Source organism: Falco rusticolus, chromosome 10 (genome assembly GCF_015220075.1).
Source record: "Falco rusticolus isolate bFalRus1 chromosome 10, bFalRus1.pri, whole genome shotgun sequence".
In the NCBI taxonomy this organism is placed as follows: Eukaryota; Metazoa; Chordata; class Aves; order Falconiformes; family Falconidae; genus Falco; species Falco rusticolus.
The window spans coordinates 30,782,946-30,797,829 of record NC_051196.1 but is presented as its reverse complement, the minus strand read 5'-3'; the positions used below and the strand labels follow the sequence as shown (position 1 = coordinate 30,797,829).

Sequence of the window (14,884 nt, the reverse complement as noted above, 5' to 3'; positions counted from 1 at the left end):
GGGGATTAACAAGGAAGAGGAAAACATCTGTCAGGGATGATTTTATCCTTCAGGAGCAGTCTTTGGGGGGTATTTTTTGATCCAAGGAATATCTGTGTAATCTAATGAATACTGTGGTGATCAGCAGAGCTCTGCTTGCAGCAGAATTTGCAGATAAAAAGAGTCACTTGAAAATCAAGGCAGCAGAGAGACCCTGAATGCATACGTTTCTATATCTAATGCACAGTACCATTCATAAGCCTAATGCAAGGATCTATGTCTGGCAGCTTGCGTATGCCCTCAAGTTGTACTTTCTTCAATATACTGTATCACTGAAACTACATCAGCACCCTGTTGTGAACGTAGCATAATACTAACGTATCAATAGAGTTACTCCCACAAGAGGCAGCAAATAAAACTAAAAACATTTTTTTGTGATGTTGCTGCAGCTGTTAGTTACTGGAGTACTTGTAAAATCTGGTCCTGGCACGGGGACTCAATGTGGCCTTTCTGAAAGGGGATACAGTGGCCAAAGATTACTGAAATCTCCAGTGCTTATTGCCAGCTGTAGGAGAAACCTGCAAAAATAATACTGGGAGCAATAACCCAGATTATCCTAAAAAGTACTTTCTGCTTTTGCTCAGAGGTGACTGATTGCCAGAGTACCCTGTAATTTCCCCTAAAAATTTCTGCTGCATGAAGAGAGGAAAAGACAGTCGTTGTCTTCTTACATAAGCTGCCAAACTATTTATGCAGGCTCTGCTACCATGTTTGCTGCTGCCAGCCACCTCACAGCTCTCTGGTGACTCAAGATACACAATATTAGTAGGCAGAGCTATCACTAGTCCCAACACCACCTTGCTTGTCCTGCCTCTACCAGCAAGGAAGGAGAAAGAAAAGGGAAAGAAACAACAAATATCTTTGAACTGCAGGAAAGACAATGAAATTACTTGAGGTAGGGGGAGAAGGGGGGTAGGACGGGGAGATAATATTGACTCTGATCAGGAAAACTGCTTTTGTGATTCTGTTTCACCAGCAATAGGCATAGGCCCTTTACTATGGGAGATAAACGCTGTTATTGAAAGTTGGGTATTGTAATATTAAGAATAAATGAGGTCTCTGAGTGGCCTACAAAAAGACCCCCCAGGCACTTCAAGAATGACACAAAAATGAAGTGATACTTTACTTTCCCAGGGGAGTGTGATGAAACTTCAAATATAAATACATTTAAATCAGCAGAGAAAATAGAGATTCTTTTGCACAGGCTTTGTGGGCACTGCATCTGATTATGTGGCAGTCATAATTAGTATTGATTTTTATGATACACAAATAACGATATGATAATACCTTTTATCAACATCTGCAGCTGTTCATCAAATTGGCAAATAGTTGTATAGGTTTATTTCTCACAGAACTTACTTTTTGCATGCTTCTCTGCACATGAGCTCTATTATCACTAATTACTCGTCCAGTCTTTGTTCAGCCACCCTCAAACTTACTTCACACTCTAGATGGTGAGTTTTGGGGGAGCATGGACCTCCAAACTTGAAGACAGCAAGAAGCTTAGCTCCATAAAGCTGCCAAGCCATCTTGCTACCAGCCCCTTCTGATGCCAGTCAGTCAGTACTACAGTATTGCTAACCTCTAGAATGAATAGCAAAAACAAGGACTAGAGCCCTGCTAGGATGTCTTCATTCAGATACACTAGTATGTAAAATGGAGAAACCAGCCTTGGGGAAACACATGCCAGCTGCAGTAGCCCTGGCTGGTGTGATATACCTATTATTGCTATGCCCTGATTTAGGAGCTCATTTAGGAGCTACAGGATCAAACACAAGCCCAATAAGTAAGCCTCTAACAGCAAACAAACTGCACTCTCCCACTGATCATCAGGTGCACTTGCATATGTGTACTACGAGGGCTTTGGTTTCACATGCGTATGTGTACAAGGAGAGTTTTTTAAGCCAAATTACTACAAAAAAGTGTTGCTTGTATGAAAATAACCAACAACAAGGTCTCATGTGACCATAGGCACTAGAGAAGCCAGTACCTCACAGCAATGTGTTCTATGTCCCTTATTTCTTTCCATTGCAAAATTCATTCAGGAACCTCTTCGTGCAAGGGTCTCACATTACTTAGTCCTCCCACAAGAAACCACATTCTTCCCACTAGAATACAGAGGGATATTCCTGACTCCTTCTCAGAAGCCCTATCCATTCTAGATTTGTAAAATACAGCAGATGCAAAATGGCTAAGTGAATACTGCCAAGCAAAATAGACAAGGGCTGTGCATTCCCTGCCTTTCCTCTCAAAGACACTGAAAAGGCGTCTCTGTCCTCTACCCACCATTTCACAAATCCTGCCAAAAGTTAGTATCTCTGACAACACTACACTGTTGTCAAATTTTACTGAAATCAGCTGGTGGGATGAAAAAATGCTGGAAGATGACAGCTATACAAATGGGCAAACAGATTGACAGATAAACTGTCACCATGAGCCTCTTTTCCTTAGAGAGCCAGTTTAATAATAACTATCAATACGACAGGAGGATATTTGATATTTATATCCGTGAACCTAGTCTTTCATTACATATGATTTTCCCAACCAAGAAAATGAAGAAGATAGAAGAGATACCTTAACATTCTCTTCTGTTATGTACTTCTCGGCTTTGTCCACAGCATTCTGGCGGATTCGGTGAAGAAATGCCTGCAGAGATTAAAACAATTATGTTCAAACAGCTTGAAACAGTTTGATTTCACTCTTTTACATCCTCTAGGTTCCCATCAACACAGTGCAGCTGATTACCTTTAAGACTGAAAGAATGTAAACATTTACCAAATCACCACCACAGTTCTTAGACTCAGGGCTGCATTCAGGGCAACACAAAAGACATTTCCTACAATGTTGTTGGGCTTTGCCTGGCAATAAATGTCTTCCCTCTATTGAAACTTTTAGACTTAATTACCTGTTACCACTGATAGACTACAGCAAAGGTCTGTTTGGTTTTTTTCTTTGAAGATTTCCCCTCTAAGATGTGGCTTTTTTGACTTCAGGAGGCAATGTGCCTGATGCACATCAAGATGTACGTCAGCAAAAAGGACTGCAAAGAATGACAAAAGGACATTCATGCTGCCGGGGCTGAGGCATGTCAGAGCTATGAGCTAGGAGTACAGATGAGTTCAACAGACTCCATACATGGGGAAGAGAACTGAAAATCACCAGACAGTGCCTGGGATACATTATCCTTGTCACTGTATTTCATTTGGTTAAAAAAGGCAAAATAATGCTGCAACTTTTCACCTAGGCCAGGTTTCCCCTTCCCTCAGCTCTACACAACTTTGGCTTCAAAAGGCAAATCAATAAAAAGCTCCAAGACAGCCACAAATGGACAGTGATCAGAGTATCAGCCTTCAAAGCATAACTCTGGCTACTAGAAATCGGGACCTACTTGCATCTGCGCTGAACATACCCACAACATATCTGATTCAGTGGGAAGTGTTTAACAAAGCACACTGCATGGGATTTCTACCTCTAGTCTCCACTGTTTTAGCAGCTATTGGCTAAAGGGCACTTCCGAACTGACAACAGGGAATTTTACCTTCCACAGGCATCAGCAGAGAGAGATGCAAATACCCGCAGGTGAGACTGAAAGGAAGGCAGTGAGGACAGAATCTGTGATAAGCTACATGACCCATGCACAGAAGGGCAGAGGGCTTTCCTCTCTGTTCTTGTTAGTGGTTTCTGACTTGCCTTCCACACAAAGGAGGGAGCCCTGGGGAGGCTGTGAACAACAAAGAAAGGAACTTTTCTTACCCACCTGAGACAGAGAGGGGAAGCAGGTCATTTCTTTGTATTTATGGTACAAAGCAGCTTTGTTACAGCTTGATAATAAAAGGCTTTTAAGAGTTGAACTACTGCTGAGCAATACCCATGTCAGCTGATGCACACTCAGCTTTTTCTTTTTGCCTGTTGCCCATTGGGACTGGCAGCAGCTTACAACCTGATAAGAAGCAATGTCACTGAACCAAACTTACGAGCTTATGATATGCCTTCTCCTCTGGTATTTCGATTGGAAGACAGTGAACATGTCCCGCTGTCTGACTTCCAGCACTAAAAGGGGCACATCTCTGATTCTGCTTAGCCATGACTCTCTGTCACTCATCAGCCATTCACACTTTACAGGACAAGCACCAATAAAAACAGAGATTAATTAATGAGGCACACCAACCCTACATTTGTTTTCAGCTGTGGACTCTCGACCTGCTTTTGAACAAATTTTAAGAACTATAACCCTGTTGCTTCTCTTGTATTGCTAAACAGGAAGGCGATCCTGGCTAGATTCCAGCTAGATATGGAGAGCTTGGAGCAGGTTGTGTGGAGTAAGTCTGAAGAACAGACTCCTGCATTAAAGGGACAGGACATGTGCCAGCGGCGGAAGAGACATTTTATAAGAACCAGCCAGTCCCCCTTGCCAACAACGTGGCCAGGAACTGCTGCAATGTTAATGTACTGCCCAGCACCTTGGCAACAGTCAGGAAACTGTCTGAGATGAGGTGTTCAGCCTGATGACTAATGGCAGGAGGATTGACAGGAATAGCTGTTGCCCTCCCACTTCAGTGTTGGGTGTGATATCTGAGCATTATAAGCAGGCATCTGATTTATACAAGTAGCACAGCATATTAAAGTCACTCATTCTCAAAGACCAAGGCAGACAGAGACCCTTTCTTGCTTTAATCAAATCTCTGTTTGGAGACAACAAATCCAATTGGAATGATTAATTAATCTACACAATTAGGCAGCTCACTGGTGGCTAATAGTTACCTGCGTATAGTCCCCAGTATGGCGGTGTCTAATATTAGAAAGGTGGGTAAACAGAAGTGCAAATCACATTAGCGTTACAGGCTAGTTCATAAAAAAGCAGAGTCGTGTTAATCTAAAAAACAGCTTTTTCGTGACGCTTGTCTGAAAGATCATCTAATGTGAGCATGAGAAAGGGAGAAAAGGAGAGAGGAAAAATCAAAATAAGAAAGGCATGGGGAGAGAGCAAAAAGGAGAAAGACATAAAGAGAAAGAGGCAGTCAACTTTGTAGATAGTTTGTCAAATCTACAGCCTCCGAGTTGTCTTGATATGCATGAACAGCAGTCCTCCAGTAATAATGAAATAGAACAGTTACGAGAAATTTTCGTCCAAGAAATTTAGTAGTCTACTTTCCAAAATGCAATCCCCTAAAAAATATCAAAAACTTAGTGGATGCAGACCTATTTGTTCCCCAGTTTCCAATATGTTCTCATGGCAAACTAGAATCTTTTGCAACACAGTCATTCAAATTAAAAAGCATGATAAACACAAGCTATAAACAGCACTTCATAGAGCTAATGTGCATGCCCTGTTCACATGACAACACCACTTTCCCTTCCAAACCACTTCTAGCTTGGAAAAAAGCAACCCCTTTCCCAAAGACGCTGTTTATACATTCAGGTCAGTATTTTTCCAAAATTCTCAAGTGATTTTTTTTTTTTTTTTTTTTTTTTTGCACTACCAGTTTTATGAGCCTCTAATTTCATCTGTACCAACACCATCCCTCTGTTCACCTGATGACACAGATTCAAAGACCCATTACGCAAGTAGTATGCAACCCTCTTTGGGAAACATAGCTACAGGGAGTGGTATGATCTTTTATTAGAGCTATTGATTTATCTGGAAAACCAGACAGGTATTTGGGCCAGGAGATATGACAGGTAATGAAAACAGAGATAGGGTGGTGAGAGAGATGAAAACAGAGAGGGAGGTCCTAATGAATATTAGGAAAGTTGCCATGCCCATATCTTATTTATATTCCAAAACACATTATTATTAAAGAGAAGTGTTGAAGCGGTTAAAAGTTCTTCTGGGCACCTAAAAAGGTTACTGAGGCCAAAATGCTCTCTCTGGCTGCTCCAACCTCTTCACACTGTACACAACTCATATATTAATTCAAGGAGTCTAGTCCTTGACATTTTCCATGAGGAACTTTCAGGGATTCCTTAGTATAACCCTCTTCATCTGCAATACTTTTGATCTCTGTAAAAATGAACTCACTATCCTCCAGCAATACATGGAAGCACAGGAGTCAGCTTTGCTGGGAGCTCTTGGAAAACATTCCTAGGACTTGGGGACACTGAAAATCAACCCTAGGACACAGCACAATGACCACAATCACCTCTCAGCCACAATCCAAAGCAGAACTCTCTACCATGGTATGCTGTTGGTTTTGTATACTTAGGAACCATGAGGGATCAGGGAAGGACAGCAGCTTATGATACACACTACACTGAAACAACAATCACACATCAGATCAGCAAAACACTGTTGAAAAGTGAGAAAGAGGTGAAGAGGCAACAAAAGCAGACTCTGCTCCCTTCTATCGCTTGTCGTACACCAATTACAAAATCAGGACAGGTTAAAAATCTCACAAAAAACAGAGGTAGGAAGATGGCAGATAACATGACATATTTCCTTCTTATCCCCATGGATGCTACATTTGCTCTCTTGCCATTCATGGTGTTCTGCTGTGCTCACACTAGACCAGGCCTCCGAGCAACCTGAACTGTATGGGAATCTACTGCTTGCACTGCAGAAGAGGGAAGGACTGATAGCGGCCATGGGTCCAGAACAAAAACAGGTCACGGCACAATGTAGGGAAAAAAATGGGAAGCCAGGCTGATAAATGTTCATTCTCCTGATAAAGGTCTGTGAAGGTCTCATCTCCCATGTGTATGTGTTAATCATTAGGAAAACAGCCCACAGAGGATTTGTTTTTGTTTAAAATTCTGCTGCTGCATCAACATAATATTTATTTGTGCACTGTGACTTGTTGCCCTAGAGGTCTGCTGCTTCCAAACTCAGCAGGCCATGTCTGATGCTCCTCATGTCATGCATAAACACAGTTTACAGTTTGTCTTGCAGTACAGATGCCTTGCAGGATTCAAGCAAATCTATGACAAATTAGAATGAGCAGAGTGAAATGCTTTCTTTCTGCACCATGTCACGTTGGTTAAGTTCCTTCCAATAAATACTAATAGAAACACATTACAAATCTAGAATGTAATTTAGGTATAAAAGTTCATTTGCATAAATAAGGACATTTTAACCACTCCTTTTTCATTAAGGTGTTTTGTTCTTCAGTTCACTATCCTTACACTGTTGGAATGAAACCTTGCTGCTCTGTGTGTCTTTGCTGCCCCTCTGAATCACAAAAGCATGAAGCATACTTTAAGGAAATAATCTTTTAATTGTGAATTGTTCTCACATGAAACAAACTGAAGCAACTGGGATTTCTCTCAAATCCTTTTCAAATGGTCCTTGTTGAACTTTGACTTGTAGCCTTAATTTCATTAGGAAAAATTAATGTTTACCACCTTCTATGTAGCGTAACACATGGCAAATACTAGGCACGAGGCAGTGATAGTCTGCTCATGTCCCTTCTCAAAATTCATGTCTAAGGCAGATACTTCCTCAAATGTTCAGAAATAGCAAAAGACTTCTGATTAAACAGCAAGGCAGGCAAACTGTGTATAACCCTGAAGGAAATGAAAGGGGAGAACAGAAACAGGACAAACAATGAGGCAACTGGCTACCATATCCAGAAGGCGCACTGTCTGAAAGCATAAGACCCTGTGAAACACCATTTTCTGAACAGGTGACTGAATTTCATATTGCTCTTACGAGCAGGTAAACAATTCCATTAAACTTGCCAGTTGAACAGGACTGATTCAGAAGAATAGGGATCTATACGAGCCTTGTATTTTCAGTGTTAAAATGAATAAATCACTTTACACTTGCGCAATCAATGGTTTAAAGCTTCTTGCAAGTGAAGACATCTTTATTCCAAGAAAATAATGCTCCAGTGAAAAAAATGGGAAAGTGACATGGACCAATGACTTTCATTATTTGACCATCACTAGCATCTTCACCTTGCAACTACAGCATAGGAGCTATGCATTAATCTGTCTCTGACAATAGAGAGGTACAACTTGTCATAAAGATTTGAACAAGAACTTGCAAGCGTAATTTCTTTTTGCTTTGTCAATGAATAAGTGTTGGCACTAAACACGGCGGTTGGATAAGCCTTTGCCTCCATTGCAGTACAAGTGAGATACCAAAAATCTCCATTGCCTTTAGCAAAGCAGCTTGAAAGTCCTGTGGGAACACAGCTCTACTGAAATAGTCAGACAATTTGAAACAAATGTTTGCTGAAGTTTGTGTTTCAAGAGCAGGTGCATCCTTGCTCATGTTACTCAATTGTTAGCTTTGAACCTTGTCATCCTGATCATGTTCATTTGCTTTCTGTCAGATACGCAGTTTACAAGCTAAGGCTCTACACAAATGACAGGAAACATAAATATCCTGCATCCCACATGTGAACTACAGTTCTCACCTGCACTGAAGTCTGAAAGACAATGCAATAAATCTCAAAATAACATAACAATGACTGCACAAGGCTATTTATACTAAATAAATCCCATCACAACTTTTTTTTCCCCCACTTCATCACAACTAAGTGTGCATTTCCATAGAAAATAAAGGTTTTCAGCATTTCCCTTTAAGCATGTTGTAAACACCTGAATGCAGATCTTTCACTGAACGCTAGCACAGCTTTGGGTTACCAGCCAACTGGGAATCAAGTCACTTCAGCTGGAGGTGAACCTACTTCAGTTCTGTTGTTCCTAGAGTGGTCTGCAGTACTGTGCTCTGTTAACAAAGTTCTACTGACTTCATTCCTAGAGACAGATGGATTTTAAAGACAGATGAAGTCATTCTTGTATAAATTCAGACAACTGGTTTTCAAATATCTCTCACCTTTCCGGACAAAAGCCAGCATATATACATGTAGAATACTGGGCCTGATTCAGGTTTTTCAGTTGTGAAATTTCAGTTAGAATATCAGAAATCAGAAGTAACTCCTTTAACATCATTAGCATTACACGTGTAAAATGGAGCAAGACTGAAGCAACTCTACTATTGTTAAAGAGTATATTACTGTACCTCTTACACTGTAAAATGGCAATTCCATATTCACTCATTGCTCAATTACTGGCTGCTACATTAAGATTTCTATAAAAGCACATTTTAAATTATCAGTGTCTGGTAAAGGAAGAAAGAACTTAAGCATCAGATGGACGCATTATACTGAAATTCCTGCACAAAGTATTTCACCTATGAAGAATATTTTTCTCTAGATCCTCTTAAAACAATAAAGAGCCACAGCTGTGAGAGAGAGCAGCTCTGCAAAAAGTAGCTCAGATTTACAGCCAAATTAATTCATCAGCAAACAGCTGAACAGGGATTTGCCTGGTAGGCAGAGGTGTTTAGTAAGAGGAAACAGCATCAGAAATATCTTTTATTGCCCTAATTTCAGTCTTCCTGTGTATCAAATTTGCTTTAAAGCCTCAAAGCTTATTGGTACATATTTATTTTTTGATCTATCCCCTGAAGAGGAACTATTAGCTAACCAAGATGATTAAAAAAAGAAGTCATGCACATTACAGAATATCAAACACATTCTTTGCAAACAGTTCAGGCAGTCTGAGCTGTAAGCTTGCATCACTGCCTACCACCAAGCAGAAGGTCAAATAGACTCTACTGTACAGTTTTTAAAATGACACTTCTTTTCCAAAGGATACAACCCTTGCATAATCCTGGACTATGTTAGACATGAAATGAGGTGAACTACTTATATTGATCACCTATGCTCTGCGATACTCAGTTCACTATTTTTGAAAGCAAATATGAAGATTTCTGTCTTTAGAACTATTACTCCCATATCCCTAGGGAAAACGTCTTTCTTGCTTATATGCCCCAACTCCACCCTCCACACCCACACTTCCTTCTTTTAAGACTTTTTTCATTCCAATGTTGTAATTTTGAAGAATAATCATTTCACACACACAAAAGAATGGAAGTTACAGTATGAATCATTTCTTCCCACAGAAGACTGCATGACCATTTGCAAAAAAAGTAGACTCCATCTCAGGTGAAACTGCAAAGACCATCAGAAAACAAATGCAGCTTCAGCTGCAAAATCCAGATGTATCACAGGGGAGGGATCTTTTTATCTGAAGCATACTTTCCACAGGTATTTTTTATAATTTTATAGATATAGAAGCAATAAATATATCGATACATATTACAAAACCTCCACTGGTACTGATAATTTAATAAACATTAAGTAAGCACTGATCGTGGCAATTCGAAACCTCTTCCCCACTTCTAAGTCTCACATATGGTGAATCCTGATAAATACAAAATGAAATAGAAGGAAGCATTCAAAACCTCAGCTGTTTAAAATTATGTAAGCATATATATTAATAAAATGCTTGAACATATAATATGGACTATTCCTTTATATACTACATGAGAGAAATAGTCACTGCTTATGTAAGCTATATGCCTGAGATATTTCCAAAAATCAAGCTGATTTGTCCTTAACCAATCCTGCATTTTAAGGCTCACGTAGCTATGAGCACTCTTGGCTGATTTATCTTACATCTCTCTTGCCATTGAGTGTTATACTGTCTGTAACACCAAAGTTAATGAAAAACAGTTGCAAAATACTGGCATTGAATAGGACTGGGATTTTCACTGATGCTTGAGACATTCCAATTGTTTTTTACTTACTTTGACTCTCTTGACATGGGTCTATCACAAAATGGTTTCTGCCAACAAATCACTGTGCTAGGATCCACCACATCTAATTGCACCCACCTAAAAGTTGAAGCCTACTCTAAGTCAGTGATACAGGTTCCCCCTACAACAGAAAGCAATGGGCAGGCAACTTCTGAGGATGAGTCACTGTACTCTAGGAGTGATGTTTAAGAAGAAAGGCTGAAATGCCCTCTAGAAATGCCTTTCTCTTTCCATCAAGAGAGCGCCTAGGTGACAAGTTTAGATTAGACCACCCTCCTTGCCTGTACCAGTTTCACAGCATCTACAACTACAAAGTTCCAGGGCAATGAGTGTTACTGAATCATTTCTAAAAGTGAACCAGTGACTGTGTGTCTCAGCATGGATGCTACAAACATGGGGGCAATGCAAGCTGACACATGCAAAATTAATGTGCACAGACATTCTCAGCATGTCAGTTTTCTGGGACTCATCATAAATTAATTGATCTAGCAGCACTTCCCAGAAAACAGAATTTACAAAGAAAGCTCAAAAAAAATCCTGGACTTATCTATATATCCAGTGAACTGATGTTTACACCGGAATTCTTCAACAACAAAGAAAGGTCAGACTAAATTCATTCATGCATTGACTGATGAAGGAAGGTGAAACCAAAGGGAAGTAAGAGTAAAATATGTTGCAGTGTTTCTCACTCCAAAGAGAAATCCCTTTCTTAAGGAGGGTTTGTTTTCATTTGAATTACAAAAAACTTTTTGTGAAGTGAAAGAGAGGCTGGTGCTGCAGAGGGTTCCATTGTCCCTTCCCTACCCTTGCCCTGACCTCTGCTATACCCTCCTTCCCTCAGTCACTAATATTTACATCCTTAGGCAGGTCAGAAGATCCCAATTCATTTCAGGGCCCCACAAAAGCCGCATTTTTCACCTTTGAAATCCTTCAGAACTCATTTATACTAATTTCTTCATCTCTCCTGTACCCTATCTCCCTTGATTCCTCTTCATGCTCTCCCTCCTCTCCAACTCTATTCTTTAATTGCTTGGAATATTCTCATTATTGCAGATTTAAAAAAAAAAAACAAAAACAACAAAACTCTTCTTCTTTGCAGACCCACAGCTTAAGCATGCTCTTCTGTGAATATCTAACCCAGTAGGACTCCAGCCCATTTTTAGTATCAACAGAAAATGTATTTGTTTGGATTTTCAAAGGAGCTTAAGAAAGTTATGTGTCTAATGCTCTCAGGCCTTTGGAATAGTCTCCCTTTTATTGGCCTCTTCATGCCTTTCTCTCTGTTCTACAATCATGATATGATTTTGATCATCTTACTGCACCGTCAAACTCTTCAAAATGCTTTCAGGATGTAGTTTGTTTGAATAGTGTGTTTTACTTCATTCCTCTTTCATGTAGAGAAGTAAATCCTGACAAGTCTGCGTCTGCTTAGCCTTTATGTTACTTGTACAAAAGTTTGCTTCAGGAGTAAGGGCCCAGTAAACAACATATAAATACTTCAGGATTTGACTGGATACTTCAGGATTACTTACATTCACTACATCCATAATGGAGAGAAGCCTGCAGACTGCAACCAGTTCTAGGTTAGCGATGGCTCCAACTACTAAGATCCTATCAGTACCAGGGAATGTTTAATCAGGTTTCAGGCTCTACACAGCTCCTCTTTTTTCAAGGGGGAGGTAGAGCCATCAGAGTGACTAGAAATACCTAAAAAAAGTGGTCCCCCAAAAAAGTAAAGTCCAGATGCTGAATGCAATTGTAGCAAAAATTGGAATTTCATCAATTAGTACTTCAGGATTCCAATCTAAGCTAAAGAACTTTGGTATCAGAAAGATTATTCTCTCCCTTTTCTCCTCTTTCTTTTTAGTGATGTTATCTTAATACATTAAACACTAAGTAGACAAGACAGAGAAAAACTTTAAAATGAAATCTAGTACCATTAAAGTCCACAGAATTTTTTACATTAGTTGCAACATAGGCTAGGATTTCACCAGTGTTATCCCCTCAGCAGGTAAGGATCACAGAGAATAGATAAAAGCTTATAAAATGTTGAATCTTGTCTCGCATAATCAGTTTCTGAATGCGTGTAATGAGCTGATCATTTCAGAGCCACAAAGTTAACAATTTTACTTCGAGTGAATGGTCAGGCAAACAGAACTGCCAAAATGTACAGGGGTGCAAATCCACGTAAATTCACCGATTTGCATGTGAGTAGATCCACCTGGCAACCTGGCCCTTAGTTTTCCAACTGGGTTTATGTGATGGTATTGAATAATACCAATTTTCAAGCTTCGATTGAATCTCTGAGCTGAGGCAGACCAGTTCAGCTTACTGCCATCAGGTTCACTGTCATCTGTTCTAAATTAAGTTGTGAATCTACACTGCGCCCAAGCACTGTGATCTCAGGTGACCCACACACTTGATCTACATTGCAAACATGTAACAAAATCCCAGAATCTTATTTCACTAGGAACATTTTGTCTATGCCCAGCTGATACCTAGAGTCTCATAAGCCAGTTTACCACTAGACTTTGGATCTAAATATTGAGATTGCTTCTATGGGTATATTCTCAAGCAGATGTCTATAATTCTCACATATGTAAGTGGCTAACAAGCTGAATAAACAGTATTCCATGCACTGACTTACATATGCTGGGTTTCTATCAGGTTGTGTATCAAATTAAACTCTCAAATGCACCTATAACGTATAAATATTTGTGCTTGACTTAAGTTTAAAAGGACCCAAAAGTGCAAGCTGACTGAACAGAACTGTACCTTCTGAACTGCTAAAATTCAGAGCTACAAAAGAATCAATCAAAATGTCAAAACTAGACATTTCACCTTAGAGAGGTCATCAAAGGAATTATATCATATCTGTTTATACAGATTTCCTATTAATCAGTCTTCATAGCTGAGGTAAAATGGGAAGCACTGATACCTGCAGGTGCCTTATCCAGAAAGTTAACATTGGAACTGGCAGCAACTACTAGAAATCCCAGTGAAACTATCCTGAATTCAGGCATATTGGCCACCAGATTTTAGGCAGCAAGTAGTAATAACTGCATTTGAGAATCTCCATGCAGCTATACTCGACACAGGTGCAGTCATGAGTCAAAGGACTTAAATTCCAAAGTTATTTCTAGTTTAGGAGACTACCTTGGTACCTGCCTGTGCAGCAACTGCAGTCAGCTCCCCTCAGGCTCCATGTTTGTATGGGCTTCCTGGCTGGGGGTCTGTAAATTCTTACGGAACTTTTCCTCCTTCATAACCAGCAGTTGGGGCTCTGGTGCAGCACACAAGCGTTAGCATTCCTGGCCTTTGGAGCTCGACATTTCCCGCTGGTAGAAATGTGCTTAAGTGCCTGTGGTGTGACAGGGGGGAAACGCAGCTTTCCATGGAGGCAGTACAAACCCCACAAAAGGCAATGATGTTCTGGGATTCTCACCGCTCGAGCCCAAGGCTGTGTCTCTATAGCCTGTGAAAGGTTTCCCAGAACTTCAAATGCACAGAAAAATATGTGATTTGGTGAAAAAGAGTAGAAAAAAAGAGCAGAAGGTGAAGGGGGAGGACGGGGAGGGGAAAGAAGTAACTCCAAGTGCCCCTAGCTTTTTCTGTTAAAGGCAAGACAGGCTGGTGCTCATGGAATCAGCATTCTCCCCCTCCCACCAGAGCATACCGGGTAATGTGTGGTTCATGCAGCTTGGGCTGCTTTCAAGAAGCAAACAGCATGTCAAGCTCTCCCTGCTATGAATTCTCCCACCTCATAAACATACCCAACTGCTGGTTTTATTTGTGAGCTAAAGGATTAACCTTCTATAGGTAAATGGAAAGAAAATCAATCTCAAGAAGGACGCTGATCTGAATTTTTGTCTTCCCCATGCAAAGGCCACAAGGCCATGTGGCACATCACCCTTCCTGAAATCAGTGACAGCAAAGTTTAGTCTCCCAATTTATGTTGTTATACAAACTGCTGGTAAGGCCGTGCTGTATGTCTTCTGAGGAAAGGAAGTATCTGTTTACAGAGATGTCCATTTCCTGTATTTTGACTACATAGTAAATATTTGTCTATATTATAATTTCATAATTCACAAAAATATAATGCTGTAAGTAAGAATGAAAGGTCCCTAGTCTCTGATCAGACCACCAACATCTCTATAAATAGGTACAGGGAATAAGTTTGCAAAAACTACCCAGCACTTAATGTACTTTTTCTATGCAAGCACTCAGGCTTTTTCACTC

The 14,884-nt window shown here is 40.1% G+C and overlaps 1 protein-coding gene across 2 annotated transcripts in view; it reads right to left on the bottom strand.

The window, feature by feature from the left end:
- Nucleotides 1–14,884, bottom strand: part of PREX1 (phosphatidylinositol-3,4,5-trisphosphate dependent Rac exchange factor 1) — a 166,266-nt gene that overhangs the window by 98,051 nt on the left and 53,331 nt on the right. For both annotated transcript variants that reach the window (XM_037402502.1, XM_037402504.1), the window contains exon 2: nt 2,614–2,685. In XM_037402502.1, coding sequence (XP_037258399.1) covers nt 2,614–2,685 — 72 coding nt within the window. The remainder of the gene's footprint in view (nt 1–2,613; nt 2,686–14,884) is intronic.